At 47.2% G+C, this 21,329-nt stretch overlaps 1 protein-coding gene across 1 annotated transcript in view; it reads right to left on the reverse strand.

Moving 5' to 3' along the window:
• The window catches only part of LOC130474693 (gamma-aminobutyric acid type B receptor subunit 1-like), a 50,666-nt gene that overhangs the window by 19,684 nt on the left and 9,653 nt on the right, over nt 1-21,329 (reverse strand). The window contains exons 2-3 of the mRNA XM_056846395.1: nt 7,100-7,303; nt 6,172-6,360 (exon numbers count right to left, since the gene is read on the reverse strand). Of these exons, the coding sequence (XP_056702373.1) occupies nt 6,172-6,360; nt 7,100-7,303 (393 nt within the window). The remainder of the gene's footprint in view (nt 1-6,171; nt 6,361-7,099; nt 7,304-21,329) is intronic.

The following is a 21,329-nucleotide window of genomic DNA, read 5'->3' on the forward strand; positions in this document are numbered from 1 at the left end:
TCCAGACTCCCCAGGGCCACTCAGGAGGAGATGACTCACAGCCAGGAGGAGTGCAGGGGTTTTTTTTTGTGTGTGTGGTCTCCCAAGTCGATTCCCAGTGGCAGAGAAGAAGGCACAAACAGTGCATCAGAGACCCAGACCACAGAACATCCAGCACGGGCAACACGTGGGCTGAGAGAGGAGCTCATCTCTCTCACTCGACAGCGTCAACAAATATCATCCAGGGGGAAAGAACACGAGAAGGTGATAATATCCCTGCGACAAGCTTCAGACTGAGTGCGCATGCAAATGGGGCCGGATGGCAACTGTGACCACACCAGCGACGCTGCGCCCAAATGGCCGGCGATCAAGAATTCTGGGCAGGTGTGCCCCACATTCAGAAGAACGGACTCTGCCCTTGAAAACCAACAGGTAAGAGGCATCAGTGGCACAAGGAGGGAAGGTACAATTCTTCCCGGGTACAACAGAAGCTGGCTGCCGCCGAAACTTTACTGGATATGCAAGGAAGGGAGAAAGAATGGATCAGGCCTTTCAGAGTATGAATCATGGTAAAAAAAAAAAAGAGAGAGATTGTTCTCTTTTGTAAAAACATGCTTTTAAAAACAGGAGGGCCCCCCAGAACCTTACAAGAAAGCTAAGTATAATTAGAAAGAGGTGCTTCCCCTCGAAGTCTGCATGGACGTCACAGTTTTTGACCCTGAAGCTCGGCACTCTGACCTTAACAAGCCTGAGGGGCTAGTTGTTTTCATCAAGTTGTACACATGCTCGCAACGACTCTTTACCGCTGCTTTTCATATTTCGGAACCGAGCCCTGGCGTTCCCAAAATAGATTTGGCGGCTAACTCCCTGCTTGAAGCCCCCAGGCGTTCAAACAAGAGCCGACCTCTGTTCTGGTGACAGAACCGATTACGTTTTAATCCCAGGTTTCCTTCAAGGAGCTCAAGGCAGAATACCTAGTAGCTGAGGCTGAGGGCCAAATGAGACGCGACAGTGTCTTCATGTCCGCCACAAGGACACCATCCCCATTTTAAAGTCATTTTAAAAGTGCTGTGAGGGCCCAATCCTAGCTGAGGCGGCAGCGCAACGGACTGAAGAGCTCTTGGTGGGGGGAGGGCGTACGTGGTCATTTCCGTTCTTGAGAAAGTGTGTTGGGGAACAAGAGTGACGTGTTGTGTGTCATTTTAAAATGACTTTAAAATGATGACAGGGTCGTTGTGGCAGCCATGAGGATGCTGTCACTTCTAATTTGGCTGTTTGAGATAGTGACACAGTTATTTTGGTTATTTATGCATGGGAGTTTTATCTGAGGCTCGTTGCTCGCTGGACCCACTCTTTCCTGTTGGGAATCTCTGCACCAGCAGTCTCCAAGCTCAAATCAAGTCCCTGCCTCTTTAAATGCTGCTTTGTAATTGGCTTACTATGTAAAGCTGTGAGAGAACCCCCCCCCCAAAAAAAAACCAATTTCTGCATAAAAAGAATTTTAAGAACGAAAACCAAAAAAATGGAGCAATCTGAAAGGGGGGGTTAAATCCAAGCCTCAGTTTTAAAAGCCTTTCTTCAGCTCTGAGGAAGCAGGAAGCATTTGAATCCCTGCCTTTTTACACATTGCTTTGTAATTGGCTGTGAGAGAAACCAAGCTTGCGTGTCCCGTGCTTTGCCTTATGCACGGGGCTTTCACCCGGGATGAGCTAAGGGGAGGGGGAAGAATTGGGTTAACAGAGGAACAGGAAGGTCCCGGGATTTGTGAGGGCTGGCAGTGAGGTCATCTCTAATGGATGGAAAACTCATGCATAACTCCAAAGAACAACCGAGGCAGACCGGAGGCGAATGTGAGTGAAAGAACCAATGCGTAAACGACCATAGTGAGCTTTCGTGGCTTAACAGGGATTTGAAACTGGGTCTCTCTTTTCCCAGTCTGACGGGGCTCTGTCAGCATGGCGCAGTATTCTGTTTCATTTCTGATAACACCATAGAATTTCTGCCTTGGGACGTTCTTCTGCGGAGATGACAGTGAATAATAATATAAGAACATAAGAAAAGCCATGCTGGATCAGACCAAGGTCCATCAAGTCCAGCAGTCTGTTCACACAGTGGCCAACCAGGTGCCTCTAGGAAGCTCACAAACAAGACAACTGTAGCAGCACCATCCTGCCTCAAATATCAGGCCATGAAGAACTTGGAGGAGGAGGGAAAATGAATAAGTTTGGTCCCGATCTTTATAAAACTTCTCTTAGCCAGAACAGCATGTGGCAGGAAGGGGAAGAAGTGTAAAGGTTAGGAATGCAGCCCTACCCAGGAACAAGCTATGCCTGCACTTTAGTCCATAGAGTTTCAGACAGTTCGTGACTGGAATGAAGATTATCAGACTATGTGGGATTGCTGGGGACTTGCCTACAGATCAATATACAGACGGTGAAGAAAATCACAGCGCACTGATTTGGATCCTTCATTCCAGCCTAAACTTTCATGAGCCAGAGTTTCCTTCTAATACATGAAGTCTACAAGCATAGCATGTATGTTACAACATAGGTTTGCCAATTCTGGCTTGGGAAATTCCTGGATATTTGAGAGTGGTGCCTGGGGAGGGCTGAGTTTGGGGAGGGAGCGCAGCGAGGAAGTGATGTCATAGAATCCATCCTCCAAAGCTGCCATTTCCTCCAGGCAAACAGACAACTGTAGTCTGGAGATGACTTGTAATTCCAGGAGAACTTCTGGCGCCACCGGGAACTTGGCAACCCTAAGGCAACTCTGCATTTAAAAACTCTGCTGTGGATGTGCACGTCATTTATCTGATGAAGCGAGTGAGCTCTGGCTCACAAAAGCTTATGCTGGAATAAATTTTCTTAAAAGGTGCCAGTGGATTCCTATTTATTTTGCTGCAACAGACTACCATGGCTGCCCTTCCGGCTTAGATTCTGACTTTCCTGCTTCTCCTCCCCTTGCTGCAGTCTTCAGTTCCCTCTGAAATCGTGTACCTTACTAGGGTTGCCAGGTCTCTCCTGGCAGCCAGCAGGAGCTTTAGGGAGGTGAGTTCAGGGACAGCTGCGTCTAGGGTTGCCAAGTCACCCCTGCCTTGGTGCTGTGGTCCTGATAGACCTCTCCCCGCCCCCGGTAAGGAAAAGAAAAGAAAGAGAGGCACCCCTTCCTTTTCTCCCCTATTAAGGTTATATCACTCAACTTACTATTTAGGGGTTCCTACTGAGAGTCGCCATGAGTCGGAAGCGACTTGACGGCACTTAACACACACACACACACACACAGATTTCTAAAAGGTATGAGGATCATCTCTGTTTCCAGTTGCATGTTCCTGTTCAACAAAGGCACTTCAGAAAGGACCTGGACAGAATGGAGCGGGTGCAGAGGAGAGTGACAAGGATGATTGGGGCCTGGAGACCAAGCCCTACGAGGAAAGGCTGAGGGATTCGGGAATGCTTATTTAGTCTGGAGAGGAGGAGGTTGAGGGGGGACATGATTGCTCTCTTCAAGTATCTGAAGGGCTGTCACTTAGAGGAGGGCAGGGAGCTGTTCCAGTTGGCAGCAGAGGATAGGACTCGCAATAATGGGTTTAAATTATGGGTGGAAAAGTACCAGCTGGATATTAGGGAAAAACATTTTACAGTAAGAATAGTTCAGCAGTGGAATCCGCTGCCTAGGGAGGTGGTGAGCTCCCCTTCACTTGGCAGTCTTCAAGCAGCACCGGGACAAATACTTGTCAGGCTGATCCTACATTCAGCAGCGGATTGGACTAGATGGCCTGTATGGCCCCCTCCAACTCTATGATTCTCTAAACTAAAGCCTTCGACAATACTATGATTTTATGTTTTGATTAACATACCTCACAATTAGTGTACAGAAAATAAACTTGTCAGGTAAATAATACCCTGCCTAGCCTTTTCCTGGCTTTCATATGAGCAAATATATATATATTTTCCATCCTGTAACCTGACATGAAACTGGAAAAGTTTAACTACTTGAACCTGCTGTTTTTTATGAGTTATCCTACATTTCTGTCGCTGTCTCCAAAAGGCATGTGTTGGTGTTCAGGGGAGATGTGAATGTATTTTGATTCTATTGCTTAATTATTACTAGGCAGAGTAGTAGACATTACCAGAATCAACGGGTTGAAATTAAACCAAAAGAGTTTCTGTCTAGACATTAGGAAGAATTTTCTAACTGTTAGAGCAGTTCCTCAGTGGAACAGGCTTCCTCGGGAGGTGGTGAGCTCTCCTTCCCCGGAGATTTTCAAGCAGAGGCTAAATGGCCATCTGTCAGCAATGCTGATTCTATGACCTTAGGCAGATCATGAGAGGAAAGGCATCTTAGCCATCTTCTGGGCATAGAGTAGGGGGTCACTGGGGGTGGGGGGGGGAGGTAGTTTGGAATTTACTGCATTGTGCAGGGGGTTGGACTAGATGACCCTTCCAACTCTATGATTCTATGATTCTATAGCGATTCTTTAATCAACCTTACTTTCTTATGTGAGTAACTGGCAACCACAGTCTCAGTTTTGCCTGGAGCAAGAGCACCTCTGGCCGACTTTGACCTCACAGCAGGAGAAGCAATCTGAAGACGCACTGGGGTCATGGCAGGCCTGCCCTGAATATCTTTGCCTGTTGCTTCTGCTGCTGTACCAACCTGTCGCTCAAGCTTGGCTCTGGAAGCATTCCAAACTGCATGTCATCCCAGCCCGGGTATTTAGGTCACTCTGCGATTACGTGGATCTGCATGTGTTCTCTCAGGATGCTAATATACCTCCCTTTGATGAGCTGGGGGAGCCGTGGGTCGGAGGAGTCTAACAGTTCCCCTTGGATCAGGATCCTTTTCATATAGGGGTCAAGGCCACCCTTGGATAATGATGTCCCTTAAGATTAGCTGGATCTGTCTAGCAGAACTGGGGGCGGGGGGAGGGCTCATACATCAGATGGGAGGAGAGTGTGCAAGGAAAGGCTGAGAAGCAGCGGGGGAGGAAAGTGAGATAGATTTGTGGATCTGAGAGAGCGGGATGAGGAACAACTAGAACACAACTCACCCGACCCAGTCCTGGACACGGAAGGGCGCCAAACTGTAGGTAAGAGTGGGGAGAGAGAGTAATTAAACCCCTAAGAAAAATCAGGGTACTCCATTTCCCACGCAGAGCACATGCCGTCCTAGTCAGTACTTTTGTATGTCAGATTAAATAATCCAGATTGCAACCCCCTCCCGAACACCTCATGGTTCTAATCAACATTAGCACACAACCACTAAACATTGATTAAAAAGTATAGGGTAACAAGACTTAATTGGTTTAGTTTCTGGGTTGCTCAAATGGAAGTTTAGTTGATTCATCAGCAAAAGGTAATTTCAATTGTTTCAGGAAAAAAAATTTTGGGCGGGACTCTGAATACATTTCACACTTGTTCTTTTTTGAAGCTACTTTTGATTGGGATACTATTAAAGGAGATACTACAGACAAAAGGAAATTGAATTTATCTGAAACATTTATATCCTGCCTTCAAGACCCACAAAATAATTAACAGCACTATAACAATAATACAAATTAAAAGTTAATCCGCTCTTGAAAAAGCCATCCCTGGATCCTTTTGATCCTGCCCAGTACTGCCCAGTATCTAATATTTCATTTCTGGGTAAGGTAGTTGAGAGAATGGTAGTGGAGCAGCTCCAGGCTTCCCTGGAGAACACATCGACTCTGGGTAGAGTTGCCAGCTTCACATGGGGAAATACTTGGAGATTTTGGGGGTGGAGCCTGAGGAGGACAGGTTTTAGGGAGGGGAGGGACTTCAGTGGGGTATAATTCCATAGAGTCCACCTTCTAAAGTGACAATTTTCTCCCGCTGAACTGATCTCATTTTCTCCAGCTGAACTGACTGTATGGCACTGAAGTCCCTCCCCAAACCCCGCCCTCCTCAGGCTCTGCCCCCAAAATCTCCAGGTATTTCCCAACCCGGAGCTGGCTACCCTATGCAGTAATCATGCCAGCCCACTTCCATGTATATAACAGTAAGATCCCTCTTATGGTTCTCCTGGAAACCTCTGCAGAAAACACAGATCCACACAGCAACTTCTGAAGAAAGATTCCATTGCCCACAAGAGCTGTCTGCCCCCTATGCTAAGGTCCTCCCCCCCACACACACACACGCCAGATCATATCCCCACACTGCCAATTTGACTTACATTGGCAGACAGGCTTTGCAGAACTCCAGCGACCCGCCTTGGTACAGTTGCTGCGAGGACTACCCACCAGGTGAAAGCCAGCATTACAGCGATATTCCACCCAGGTGCCCTCTACAGGCACCCGCTCTATTGCCCAGACGTGAGCTTGCCCATTCTCCAGGCTCAGGTGCATCTTGGGACAGGTCCGTACTGGGGAAGGAAGGGAAGGAAGCATTCATGTCAGAACTATAACCGAGAACTATTGCATAGAGCTTGGCTCCCTTGCTTGAGTGTTCTGGAGATATTTGCTCTGCAGCTACCCTTGACAGGTATTTCCCCCATGGAGCGTAGCCCATGGCAGGTTTTCTTGTCCCATTCCCCCAGCAGCAGCCATTTCCCTACTGCCACCACCGGGGCTTTTTGAACAAAATTGTATTGTTATGATGTAATAACAACAAGGATATCAGGTTCTCTGATTTCCCAACTTTCATTTTTTTAAAAAGTCTCTAGTCGTGTTTGTTGCTGAGATATAAGGGGAAAGGCATATCTCTCCAATGAAAAGGGCTAAATTAGGCAGGCCAGCTACAGAGGGAGACCTCCCATCATTTACCCCAGTTCCCCACTGGCAATTCCAAGGCTACTAGGAGAAATCCAACTAGCCGAGCTTTCCATTACAGAATCTCTGTACAAGCTGTATCTCTTTCTGCTATTAAAGGCACATGAGCAACAGAAGGGGAGGGGGGGCTTACCTATTAAAGGTCTAGGAAGGCTGTCCAAGATTAGCAGTTCTAACCCATCTAGCAGTCCCCAAGCCAGAACCTCACGCCAAATGGCCCCTGCCAAACCCTCTTTCTTGCAACCGGAGGCTCTTCCCATCCTCAGTTTTCTTTCATTCATTGGGGAGTTGCAGTTGAACGCCCGCCCGCCCTTCCAAGCCCAAGAGACTCACAGCAGCGGCTCTCCACATCGCTGTTGGTCCAGGTGCCATTGGGCAAGCATTTGCGCACCTTGGGCCCCACGATCTCACGTTCGGGACGGCACACGTACTCGATCTCATAGTCAAAAGGCAGGAAGCGGGCCATCTTCACCTGTTCCCGGGTCAGGCCTCGGTAGCGGATCCCGCCGTCCCAAGGAGGGAAGATGAGTTTGCAGCCTGGATGAAAGGGGGGGGGGGAAGAGAGAAAGAAAAAAGGAGGGGTTCAGAGCAGCTGCAGAACTAACGTCATGTTGCATTAGCCAGATCATAGCCAGATCATATCTGCCATAAGCCAGAATTCACATCTTTTCATATGTGTGTGTGTGTAAAGTACCGTCAAACCACAGCTGACTTATGGCAACCTGGCATAGGGTTTCAAGGCAACAGACAAATAGGGTTGCCAACCTCCAGGTATTAGCTGGCGATTTCCTGCTATTACAGCTGATCTACAGCCAATAGAGATCAGTTTCCCTGGAGAAAATGGCCACTTTGGCAATTGGACTCTATGGCATGGAAGTCCCTCCCCTCCCCAAATCCGCCCCAAAACCTCCCACCGGTGGCCAAGAGGGACCATTGCCTGCCTCTGCCTAGCAACCCTGGACTTTCTTGGTGGTCTCCCATCCAAGTACTAACCATGGCCAACCCTGAGATCTCATGTGACTGGGCTAGCCTGGGCCATCCAAGTTGGGCGTTAATACATTTATACGTCATCGATCTTAGTTCAAAATGCCCTTGACGTTGTAGTAAAGAAGCCAGAGACCAAAATGCAGCAATTTTGGGTTAAAGACTGGATTGGAGAAACCTCAGTGCTTTTCTCTGTAATTCTTGCTTCTTGAATCAGGCTGTGTTTGCTTATCAGAAACCAACAGGCTCAAAAGAACGTAGTGATCTCAAAGAAACACGTAATGTACGAGAAACTAGTTAAAACTGGATAAGATGGATGGACAGCACATGAAGATGCTGCAATTACAATAGCTTAGCGTTAGAATCATCTGAAAGACACAATATCATACCTAATAAGGGCAAAAAAGGTGGACTTGGTAATCATATGATTTCTTTGTGAAAGATGTATAAAAGAAGAGTGAACATGTGTCAGAATCAGGCGTCTGTCCCTAGCATCCCATAAGCAAACTCATCCAGGCAGGTAGCTCTGAAGCAGTAATACTCTATTAGGAGCAAAAAGACAGATTAAAGGACTGACTGCCTCGAGGCAGGTGAGGCTGGTAATGGCGAAACATAGGCAAGTTACATGTTTAAAAGCACTACAGGTTGTGAAGGTAAACATGGCTCAGCAACCCTGAGATAAGCGATTCCCAGGAAGAAAGACTAAACATTTGAGCACAGCTGTGGAAAACAGGACGAGCGAAACTGTACACAGGGTTTACAGGCATGAGAACCAAGGACTTGACGTGTAGCCAGAAGCTGGCCTACTCATGTCAAGAGCCTTTACTCCTGCTAACAGCAAAGGCCTAACATGTGTGTGCACTAGAACTCTGCTGTTTAAACTCCCGAGTTTCCCTTTATTCAAATAAAGTCTTTAAAAAATATTTTTCTCTGAGAGTCCAACAGATTGTGTAGAACTGGAGCAACACACATCAGGAACAGAGTGCCAGTTTTGGTAACAACGTCTTTGAGGCTAAACAACTGGGTTTTCCCCAAGGGCAGTCATTAAAACTTGTAAAGATGTAGCATGCTACTTATTATAATAATGTTTTTTTTTAAGTAGTTGCTATCAAAGTAGGGATTTAAAGATTCGTGTAGGAGGAAAGCTTCCAAGCTTCCTTTTTCTAAAAGCAGCATTCCTTGTCTCTCCCCACTTCCTGAGAAGACACCCCATAAACTTAGGAGAAGGTCATCTGGAATGCCTTCTGACGGTGGGACAGGAGCTACAGTCTGAATCAAAACCATGGGTTTACTCAGGTAAAGTGTATGATATCCCTTGCACACAGCACTTTGGATCCAGATTTAGACATCACAGGAGTTATTTTCTATCTATACCCCATATAAGTCACTGAACTGAGAAAGAGAGAATGAGAAGATCATACTGAGAAGACCTGGGTTCAAATTCCTAGCCGTGAAGCTCACAGATCAACCTTAAGCCTATACCACTCTCCCTCAGTGTAACCCGCCTGAGTTGTCACAAGGACAAACCGGAGATCCATCCATGCAATGCCTAGACTCCTTGGAGGAAGGGTGGGAGAAAAATGCAATAAATAGAATTTCCACGCTTCAGACACCCATTTCCCAAGAGGCATCTTCCCAAGGCAAGCATAGAAACACATGGGGTATGTGGATCATCTGTAGCATCAGCCTACATGGGGAAGAGTTTGATCACACACAGGCACCTGCAGCCAATTAGTAAGCCAAGAAAGCAGAGGAGTGGTAAAATTGTCCTGGCCACATGGGCGAACATTGGAGACAGATGGTGGCTCCCCACATGGATGTAGGCCCACAAACTACCACTTGGTAAATGGCCATCTGGATACATCCATAAATACAGCAAAGTATTCTATACTCCATACACAACGAGGGAGAGAGAGAGACATCATGACAGGAGGAATGGGTAAAGGAGTACATGGGGAGAGAGATGTGGCGTAGTGGACTGAAGACTATTTGATCTGCATAGACCTGGTTTGAAACCCATAATGCAACTTGGTGACTTTGGGCGACTAATCTCTCAGCTAGTCCCCATAATTTCTAGACCGTATGCCAGGAAAGCTGATAGTATGCTGTGAGATATTAAATAAGTAATGAAAGGGCCCAAAAGAACTCATTGAAGTGAGTAACTTTCTTGGAGGGTGAAGAAACTTGGTGCTCTTCTGATGTAGGAGAATCAACTGCCTTTAAAGGAAGCCGTAGGTATGTCTCTGCAGGAGTCACTGATCTGGGCTTGCTTCTTTCCAGTCAGGAAGCACACTCAGAGTGTAGGAGTTCATGCAAAGACATAAGGACAGTCTCAACAGCTGTAAAATACATAACATGCTATTGGTTAGAATTATGTTAAAAGAGCCTTTAATAACTCTAAAGCTGGGGTTTTAAGAGCCAGGTGAGGAAGGGAGGGGAGTGTGGTTGATGTATAGGGTTGCTAGGTCCCTCTTCACCACCGATGGGAGGTTTTGGGGCGAAGCCTGAGGAGGGCGGGGTTTGGGGAGGGGAGGAACTTCAGTGCCATAGAGTCCAATTGCCAAACTGGCCATTTTCTCCAGGTGAACTGATCTCTATCAGCTGGAGATCAGTTGTAATAGCAGGTGATCTCCAGCTACTACCTGGAGGTTGACAACCCTATTGATGTATTACTCCACATTGATGCTTGCACTTAGGGCAACTAGGGTCACGTTGACAGAAAAGGTACCAGCAAAGCAAAAAGCCCATCAAAGATCGTGGTGGGGTTTTTGCTTTGCTGGTACCACCTTGTGGCTCTTAAGAGAGAACACTTCACTCACCCCCCCCTCTTTTTCAAATGGTTGGTCTAGACCAAAATGCAAAATGAAAACAAAGGCCTCTAAATAATCTAGGATGTAATTCTTATTCTTCAAAGGAAACATGTTTATATACAAGAATACAGTGTTTTTCTCATTTAAATTCAGGAAAAAAATATGCCTCACCTATTAGAATTGCTTCCGGTAGTGCCAATGTGTGTGTAAAGTGCAGTCAAGTCGCAGCAGACTCATGGCGACCCCTTTTTGGGGTTTTCATGGCAAGAGACTAACAGAGGTGGTTTGCCAGTGCCTTCCTCTGCACAGCAACCTGGTATACTACATCCTAAATCACCTTATGAGGATGAAGTCAGGATGAAAGTCTGCACCACCCTGTGCTGCTAAATGCGGTTTCTACCTGAAAGGGTTTGAAGATGAACAAGTTTGAGGGAGGCCAAAGAGACCGGGGCTTGGCAAGGAACTTCAGTGACAGCTTTAAGAAAGGAACTCTCAATGCACTGGACATGAAGCTGCCTCTGGAAAGTGTTTGGAAATTAAATGGGTCAAAAACACAGCAGCCAAGTTAACTGGGATTCACTAAGGAGAAGGCATTGCCTCGGTAGTTAAAGGCTTTCAATGGTTGCCAGTTTTCCCCCCAAGTGCAATTTAAGGATAAAGGGAGGGCAGCTATGAAAACGGTGCAACATAAAACAGTTAAACCCCATTTCTTCTTCAGTACACCATGGTCCCAATCGAAACAGCACACACATGCAATGGCTGTGTTTAAATGTTTGAAGAACCATGGGAGTCCGGTGGTGAGGAGGGTTCCAGGCAGCCAGGCAAGTCACATGCTGTGTGTGGAAGATGTGGCCCGGATGAGCCCCGCGCACTGTGGGGAAGGCATTGCCTGGCCTAAGTTGGCTGAATTGTGCACATAAAAAGTGCTACTGTCCAGGTGCCTCTAGGCCCAGCGTGGCTAAATCACATGCACAAAAGGCACTGCCCCCCTGTGTCATGGTGGAGTGGGGCTAGCTGTGCAGGCATCTCATTTCTTCCAGCTGGCTCTTTCTGCCGCCCTCCATTGGGGGCAGGGCAGGCAGGGCCCTTTTCCGGCATGACCCTGGATTAGCTCACTACTAAAAGTAATTGTCTCCCTTTCAGATATATACACTATTCAGCTCCCCCCACCTTTGACAATTCATTCAGTGATCTACATTCACCATTACCGCTTTACTCTTTCAACAGGATTTTTTTTTTTAATCTGTGCCCTGCACAGGGATGACAGCCTACAGGTGGGACCTGGAGATCCCCCAGAATTACATCTGATCTCCAGACTACAGAGATCAGTTCTCCTTGAGAAAATGGCATTGCTCCCCACTGAGGTCCTTGTCCTCCCCAGGCTCCATCCCCAAATCTCCAAGAATTTCCCAACCTGGATCTGGCAAGGCTACCCTCTCACCTCCGCCTCCGGCTGGTGGCCAGGGGGGACCTGGCAACCCTAGGCCTGCAGTATAATACCACACAACTACACCACGAGAAAATGGGCTTTCTGGCCTCTCTTTGTAATGGCTCCCCCCACCCCCCACCCCCACTACCACTTCTGCTTCTTTTAGCCTGGGTACAAATCTCTCTGCCAACTGAATGTAAGTCTGGCAAAGCGGGATCTGGCTCACAAAAGCTGATACCACTCACAATTGTTAGTCATAAGATATTTCAAGGGAGGGGATGTGGCAGAGCCTCTGGTTTGCACGCAGAAGGTCCTAGTTAGAACATAAGAAAGGCCATGTTGGATCAGACCAAGGCCCATCAAGTCCAGCAGTCTGTTCACACAGTGGCCAACCAGGTGCCTCTAGGAAGCCACAAACAAGACGACTGCAGCACCACCATCCTGCCTGTGTTCCACTGCACCCAAAATAATAGGACTGCTCCTCTGATACTAGAGAGAATAGGTATGCAGCATGACTAGTATCCATTCTAACTAACAGCCATGAATACCCCTTTTCTCCATGAATATGTCCACTCCCCTCTTAAAGCCTTCCAAGCTGGCAGCCATCACCACATCCTGGGGCAGGGAGTTCCAAATTCTAGTTTCAGTCCTCAGGTTCTCTACTTTAAAGGATCAGGCGGGACGTGATGTGAAAGACCTCAGCCTGAGACCCTGGAGAGCCGCTGTCAGTCAGAATAGACAACACTGACGATTGACGGACCAATGATCTGACTTTGTACAGGGCAGCTTCCTGTGTTCGTATTCTGAACGGTGCCCGTACTTTTTCCCTAGAAGGGCTGACAGCTGTGTGTGTGTTAGGGCTGCCAGGTCCCTCTTCGCCACCGGCGGGAGATTTTGGGGGCAGAGCTGAGGAGGGCGGGGTTTGGGAGGGGAGGGGCTTCAGTGCCATAGAGTTCAATTGCCAAAGCGGCCATTTTTCTCCAGGTGATCTGATCTCTATCAGCTGGAGATCAGTTGAATTAGCAGGAGATCTCCTGCTACTACCTGGCAGTTGGCAACTCTAGTGTGTGTGTTCGGGTAGGGTTTGCAGATTAGGGACAGCATGCAGAGGTAAAGGCTAAATGTGTCTTCTTCAGTGAGGCTTCCTCGATGAAATCAGCAGCCCCCAGTAGCTTCACACATAGGGTTGCCAGGTCCCTCTTCTCAACCGGCGGGAGATTTTGGGGGCAGAGCCTGAAGAGGGCGGGGTTTGGGGAGGGACTTCAATGCCATAGAGTTCAATTGCCAGAGCGGCCATTTTCTCCAGGTGAACTAATTTCTATCGGCTGGAGATCAGTTGAATTAGCAGATCTCCTGCTACTACCTGGCAGTTGGCAACCCTATTCACACATGAACACATGAAGCTGCCTTATACCGAATCAGACCCTTGGTCCATCAAAGTCAGTATGGTCTACTCAGACCGGCAGCGGCCCTCAAAAGAAAAGAAAAATAATAGACTTGAGTGAATTGATCACCAGATCACCTACTTCTGTTTTGGCACAGGGGTGTCCTGAAATAACACTGCTTACCCCATGGGAGCAAGAAAACCAGCAGCATGTATGATAACTGGCAGTCCTGGGTCATTCAAAGGCCAGATGTTGTTTTAAAACTGTGAATTCCACCCACTAGTGATAACAGCCCTACTAGTGTTTACACACGCCCAGCTCGCTTATTTGAGATGAACAGCCAGGTAAACCAGTTCCTGATTTTTTATTTTTTATTTTGTTAAACTTTCTGCTCAGAACTTGGTGCAGCCTCAGGACAGTCTCTGGACCATATTATAAACAAACATGTAGCTAAATGAAATTTCCGAGGCTGGTGTTCTGAGGAAAGAGCCTCACTCCTTCTGAGATAAAACCAGATGCGAGCCACTCCTGTGTGCTGAGTCCTTGCATGAACCTGCTCGCATGAACCTGAGTCCTTGCATGAACCTGCTCGCATTGGGGCAATGTTTTGAAATGGTTTGAAATGGTTTTCTTCTTGACATGGAGCATAAGAATGTAAGAAGAGCCCGGCCGGATCAGACTAATGGTCCCCCTAGTCCAACATCCTGTTTCACGCAGCTGCCAACAGCGGCCTTGGAGGGCCAACAAAATGCAGAAGCCATGGTGTCCTCCTGATGCTGAATAAAGGAAACCTCCATAGTCAGACACAGCAAACCTCCAAATAGCAGTAGTAGGTTTGCTGTGTCTGACTATGGAGGTTCCCTTTAGTCACCATGGCCATTAGCCAGTGAGGAATCTCTCTTCCCTGAATCTGTCTAATGGTCTTTTAAAGCCATCTATGCTCACAATGTTGGTGTTGCGATGAAACCAGCTTTACATTTGTAAGGCAAGTTGTGAGCAGCGGGTTTAGGGTCAAACTAGACTGAATGCCAAACTTACATCTGTTTTGGGTTGGAAAAATGGTGCAAGGGAGGAGGCTGAATCCCCTCCCCTTGTGCCTTGGTCCCAATCCGAATTGGGCTCCTGTGGCACTTAGGAACTGTCACTTGACTGAGGAGAATGGGAGTTGGACCAGGGAAGTCCCAACCCAACTCGTTTAAAAATATAACATCTAGTTTGGCCCTTAGGTATAGGTGTGGATTAGGTTTACAGATTTCAGGGTAATCTGGCAGTTGGTTTGTGCAGGAGCAAGAAGCGTCGCCTGGGACAGTTACCTTCTATCTAATCAATAGGAGTACAATCCATTCAAGGTAGCAAGATATCTCCAGAAATCGATTGCAGTGTGCATGTTATTAAGTCTATGGAGTACCTACAAGCAACCTGTCAGGGTTTTATTTAGGGTTTTACAAACCTATAATGTGACAGGACTCTGTTTAGGGTTTTTAACAAGGTGATTATATTTAGTATTGAAAGTAATGGATGAATGGATCTTTTTTTTTTACTGATGGGTTGGACACGGCATTTCTAGGAATCCATTCCTGCAGTTCAGTTGTTGTCAGAAGTGCAAGTTAGTGAGTCCTGGATGAGACACAAAAAGAGGGGTGCCAGCAACAGGGCTACTGTTCAAGTTGGACTCAAAAGAGGAGCATGGGCTGGTGACAAGGAAGGTTCTAACTGGGTGGGTTCCACTGGTAGTAGAAGCTAGGGTTGCCAACCTCCAGGTGATAGCAGAAGATCTCCTGCTATTACAACTGACCTCCAGCTGACAGAGATCAGTTCACCTGGAGAAAATGGCCACTTTGGCAATTGGATTCTATGGCATTGATGTCCCTCCCCTCTCCAAACCTGCCCTCCTCAGGCTCCTCCCCAAAAACATCCCGCCGATGGTGAGAGGGACCTGGCAACCCTAGTAGAAGCACTACAATCACTGCCACAGAGGCCTATCCTGGTCCATTTCTCCCACTCTGAATTTGAAGGGCCTAACTAGTGGTAGAAAGTGCCATCCAGTAGGGGTTTCAAGGCAAGAAAGGAACAGAGATGGTTTGCTATTGTCTGCCTCTGTGTAGCAAACCTGGACTTCCTTGAAGGTCTCCCATCCAAGTACCAACCAGGACTAAGCTGATCCTGCTTAGCTTCCAAGATCTGATGAGATTGGGCCAGCCTGGACCATCCATAGGGTTGACAGCTCTGGGTTGGGAAATACTTGGAGATTTTGAGGGTGGAACCTGGAAAGGACAGGGTATGGGAAGGGACCTCAGCATGATATAATGCCATATAAACCATCCTCCAAAGCAGCCATTTTCTCCAGGTAAACTGATCTTGGTCATCTGGAGATCAATTGTAATAGTGGGAGATCTCCAGGTGCCACCAGGAGGTTGGCTGGCAACCCTAGTCATCCAGGTCAGGTCAGGGCAAAGGGCACATGTATGTGTGTGTGTGTTTTTCCCCCTCAGGGTCCTCCCGATCAAATGTGCATTACAAGTTCTGTACTGAGTGAGCTTTCGTTCCCTAGAAGTCAGGCTGCATGTGAAGCAAAACAAAGTACAAAAGGGAAGGTAGGAGAATCGAAAATGATATTGCTGGGCTTGATGGAACTGCCCAAGTCAGCAGGCTGCATCAATCTTAAAATGGAGCTCAGTAAGTGTTATTGTAATTAAAATAGGATGTTCTGGGTGTTAAAAAAAAATCCCAACACTGCTGCAAAGGCTTCTGGGACAAAGATGCAATGATAACTCTCCCTTTGAAAATATAAAAGCAAGCAGTATCTGTAATTGTACAGGGCTTTCATTAAAGAAAATGTGGCTGATTAGTTGTATGGTTGGTTGAGCAAATAATTAATTGATTAAATCTGCATGCTTTTTAAATGATTGCAGATGAATTGTATCAGGCATCATCTTAAACAAGAATAAAGGTTCCTAAAGAGGGTGCCATTATAGAATTTACAAAATTATGCACAGGGTGAAAACAGTGGCTAGACAGAACTCCCCCGCCCTGTTCCTGAAATATTAGAATTCGGGATCACTCAGTGAGAATGATGGGCAGTGGATAAAGAACAGACAAAAGAAAATACTTCTTCACATAATATATAACTAACTTGTGGAACTAACTGTGACATGAGTTTGCTTATCGGTTTTTTGTTTTTTTTAAAGGGTAATAAATTAATTCATGCTGTGACCTGCATAGCCCAGCAGAGCCTGACCTTATCAAAGCTAACTTGCCCTCTGTCCTTTAAAAGAAAACAGCTGCCTGAAAGCAATGGGTTGAATCACAGTGCTGCAAAACTGTTGTAAAGCTTGCCATAAAGATAAACAGAAACCTGCTTACTCTTAGGGTTGTCAAGTCCGAGTTGGGAAGTTCTTGGAGATTTGAGTGTGGAGCATGGGGAAGGTGGGGTTTGAGGAGAGGAGGGACCTAATTAGGGTTGCCAGCCTCCAGGTGGTGGCTGGAGATCTCCCGCTATTACAACTGATCTCCAGCCGATAGAGATCAGTTCACCTGCAGAAAATGGCCACTTTGGCAATTGGACTCTATGGCATTGAAGTCCCTCCCCTTCTCAAACCCCGCTCTCCTCAGGCTCTGCCCCAAAAACCTCCTGCCGGTGGCCAAGAGGGACCGGGCAACCTTACAAACAGGTGATTTGCCATTGCCTGCCTCTGCCTAGCAACCCTGGACTTTCTTAGTGGTCTCCCATTGAAGTACTAACCATGGCCAACCCTGAGATCTGATGAGGCTGGGCGAGACTGGGCCATCCAGGTCAGGCCTTCATACCTGTGCACGCCATCGATGTTAGTTTTAAATGTCCTTGTCATTGTAGTAAAGAAGCCAGAGGCCAGAATGTTGGTGTTAAAGACTGGATTGGAAAAACTTCAGTGCTTTTCTCTGTAATTCTTGCTTCTTGAATCAGTCTGTGTTTACTTATCAGAAACCAACAGGCTCAAAAGAATGTAGTGATCTCAAAGAAACACGTAATGTACAAGAAACTGCCCTGACCTGGACGGCGCAGGCTAGCCTGATCTCATCAGATCTCAGAAGCTAAGCAGGGTCAGCCCTGGTTAGTATTTGGATGGGAGACCTCCAAGGGAGTCCAGGGTTGCTGTGCAGAGGAAGGCACTTGCAAACCACCTCTGTTAGTCTCTTGCCATGAAAACTCCAAAAAGAGGTCGCCATAACTCAGCTGCGACTTGACGGCACTTTACACACACACACACAAGTTAAAACTGACTGATATGGACGGACAGCACAAAAATCTCCTGGTATTTCCCAACCCGGAGCTGGAAACGCTACTATTTGGGGTATAACGCCATAGATTTTGCCCTTCAAAGCAGCCATTTTCTCTAGGGAAACTGATCTTTGTAGTCTGGAGTTCAGTTGTAATATTCCAGGAGATCTCCAGGCCCCACCTAGAGGCTGGCAGCTCTATTTCTCATGCACATGGCCTCTTAAATTGGACTGGGGCAATTAAGATCTTAAATTTAGATCTTAAAGGCCCTAGGGTTGGAGTGACCTAGAAATTGAGCAAAGTCAATAAATAGATGCAACTGAAAACACCCTCGTCAGAAACGACTCTGGAAGTCATGATATTAAGAACTCTTGCTATAGCTGGCCGAAGTTCCAGTCTAGCCGGGTACTTTGTCTCCAGCCATCATAAGCTCCTGGGAAGCTCACAAATAGGGCATGATGGAGAAAGCCCATGGTTTGAGCCCGGCTTTTGACAATTACGTTAGCCGCAAAGGAAGGCAAACCGCTCAACAGCCTGCTCAACAAAGAAGCCCGCAGGGTAATTAGCAAGCATTCAAGTGGGTTTCATTTCTAGACAAAGAGGCAACCAACCGCCAAGCGCATTTTCGTGTTCATTAAAGACATTTATCCGCCAACGTGTAAAAGCGGGAGCGCAGATTCCTGCCACCGCCGGCCGGCTTTGTCGAGTTCTGAAAGGCTCCGGACTCCCATCTGGCCTTCTCCTGAGCGGAGCCTCAAATTGCTACCGTGTGGAATCGGGGGCAAACATATGACCTTATCAAATCCAATCTCTCAGCGTGATTAAAGAGCAAACAAAACGGCGCTTTGGAGGGAGAGGCGAGAAACCAAGGGTGTCGCATAAAGGTTGCAAGAAGGCTGATATTCAGGAAATGGCACAAAACTGAACTGCTTGTGAGTGGTTTGGAGTGCACGTAGATGTGGTAGGCATGTGTGAGGGTCTCTGGTTGCTGGACGTGGTCATCGTTCTTTTCATGCTTGCATGGAGTTAAGCTTCTTTTTATGGTAATTGTTATTTCAAACCTATATTTTTGTTGTTACAGTATTTTTTAGTTCCGTTGTATACCACCTTGGGCCCTTTAACAGAGAAAAGTGGGTAAAAATGTTGGAAATACAATGAAGGTAAATGTTCAGCTCCTGGTGGCTTTCCACCCACACATCTACAAACTGCAAATGGGTTTCTTTTCAGCTCTGGGCTGATTAAAAGAAAAATATTGAGAATTATAGCACAGACCTCGGCCAAAGGTCAAAGAACAGAGAAGGTGGGAGGATATGATGTTGCTTTCAGTTTCATCCTGCCTTAATAAGGTTAGTCCCCCCGACAGTGTTTCATGCCTGGACCTCGGTCGTTGGTTTCGAAAATTCGAGTGTACACTCTGAGAAGTCTTTGGGGTCATTTTGACCCCCGTTGTACTAAAAGCTGAAATGGATGTGACGCTGACAAAATTATAGCCTTGGATCCTAGCCCTTTCTTCTGCTTGTCTAGCTCCATTTTCCACGCTGGAGGCAATTCTCCACTTCAGAGTATGTTCCGCCAGTATTGCTCACTTCCGCTCATGTAAGACCAGGGGCTGTCGATGAGCCAAAAAGCACCTCCGGCCAGAGGGACGTGCTCTGCAGAGGAGTGCCACCTCCGCAGAGAACTTTTACGCATGGCTGTTTCCGCGGTCACCCCTCCAACAACTTTGGGTCTTTGTCTTGATTATGCACGCCGTTTCCGACCGTCAGAGGTCGCCTCGCTCTCCCCCTGCGTTTCCCTGCATTTCCCCCGCGTTTTCAGTAGGGTAGCCGACCTCCAGGTACTAGCTGTTGATCTCCCGCTATTACAACTGAGCTCCAGCAGATAGAGATCAGTTCACCTGGAGGAAATGGCCGCTTTGGCAATTGGACTCTACTGCATTGAAGTCCCTCCCCTCCCCAAACCCCGCCCTCCTCAGGCTCTGCCCCCAAAACCTCCTGCCAGTGGCGAAGAGGACCTGGCAACTCTAGTTTTCAGAGGCTGTTTTATCTCGTTTGAAATAGCAGTGCATAAAAGACCTTTGTGTAAACTGAAGCTACAGTTTCATAATTTTCTCATATTTCCCCCTGGTTTCTCATGTGATGTTTCCATTACTGCAAAACAAAAAAAGTTCATAAAGGATTTTTTTTTCTTGGCAGTCATGGCATACTCAATGCAAGCAAACCCCGATGGTATTTTGGGGTCTACTAGATCTAGGGTTGCCAACCTCCAATGTGGGGCCTGGAGATCTGCTGCCAACCTCCAGGTACTAGCTGGATCTCCTGCTATTACAATTGAGCTCAAGCCAATAGAGATCAGTTCACCTGGAGGAAATGGCCACTTTGGCAATTGGACTCTATGGCATTGAAGTCCTTCCCCTCCCCAAACCCCACCCTCCTCAGGCTGTGCCCCAAAAACCTCCCTCCGGTGGCAAAGAGGGACCGGGCAACCCAATTTAACACCCTGCCACACATAGCTTCTAAGTTGCACCCCTTCCCCCTTCCCTGATAATCCCAGTTATACGTTTTCCACAGGGAGTAAAGCAGCAGAAAGCGGAGCGCTCAGGGGAGGAGGAAGAGGAGGAGGAGGAAGAAAAAGAGTTGGTTTTCTATACCCCCATTTTCTCTACCTTTAAGGAGTCTCAAACTGGCTCACAATTGCCTTCCCTTCCCCTCCCCACAACAGACACCTTGTGAGGTAGGTGGGGCTGAGAGAGTTCAGAGAGAACTGTGACTGGCCCAAGGTCACCCAGCAGGTTTCATGTGGAGGAGTGGGGAAACCAACCTGGTTCTCCACATTAGAGCCCACCACTCTTAACCATGACACCACACTGCTCTGGCAGGGAAAGAAAAGATTCCCATGCCCCTCCCTTTCCTCCTACTTTCCCCTTTAAACTGCATCATTTCCCTGATTCTTTCTAGGAGTTTGAAGAACCAGGTTTGCAGACCCAGTTTTCTGCCAAAAATCTAGTTCTGCCCATTATCAACTAAAACTACCACTTTCCCCCCCTGGCAGGGCTCCTATGTTTAAAAAATACACATAAAGATTACAGTTTTTGATAGATGCTTGAATATGCTTAACTGCATGCCACAAAATGTTTCACCTGCTGATTTTTGCATAGTGAACCTCAGTTAAAGGCATAGGAGCCCCTTCTCCCCCCCAGCACTTGTAGACCCATATGATAGATAGGGTTGCCTCTTTGCAACCGGCAGGTTTTTGGGGCGGAACCTGCGGAGGGCGGGGTTTGGAGAAGGGAGGGACTTCAATGCCATAGAGTCCAATTGCCAAAGAGGCCATTTTCTCCAGGTGAACTGATCTCTATCGGCTGGAGCTCAGTTGAAATAGTGGGAGATCTCCAGCTAGTACCTTGTGGTTGGCAACCCAAATGATAGACAAAAATTCAGCAACCTGACACAGAGGAGGAAACTGATTCAGCTGTTGAATTTCTGCCTATCATACTGCTATCTTGTTGTAGGCCCACCTTGGGTCCTTCTTGTAACAGCCAGGGTGGTATACTGATTCCAGCATTTCATTACTACCAGCCAGACCCAAGCTCCACCCTGCTATGGAAGCTCTCTTACTGGACGGCTTTGGGCCAGCCACTCTCTCTTAGCCTAGCCCATTTCACAAGGTTGTTGTGAAGATAATATGCATGCTGCCC

This window comes from Euleptes europaea, chromosome 1, assembly GCF_029931775.1.
Source record: "Euleptes europaea isolate rEulEur1 chromosome 1, rEulEur1.hap1, whole genome shotgun sequence".
In the NCBI taxonomy this organism is placed as follows: Eukaryota; Metazoa; Chordata; class Lepidosauria; order Squamata; family Sphaerodactylidae; genus Euleptes; species Euleptes europaea.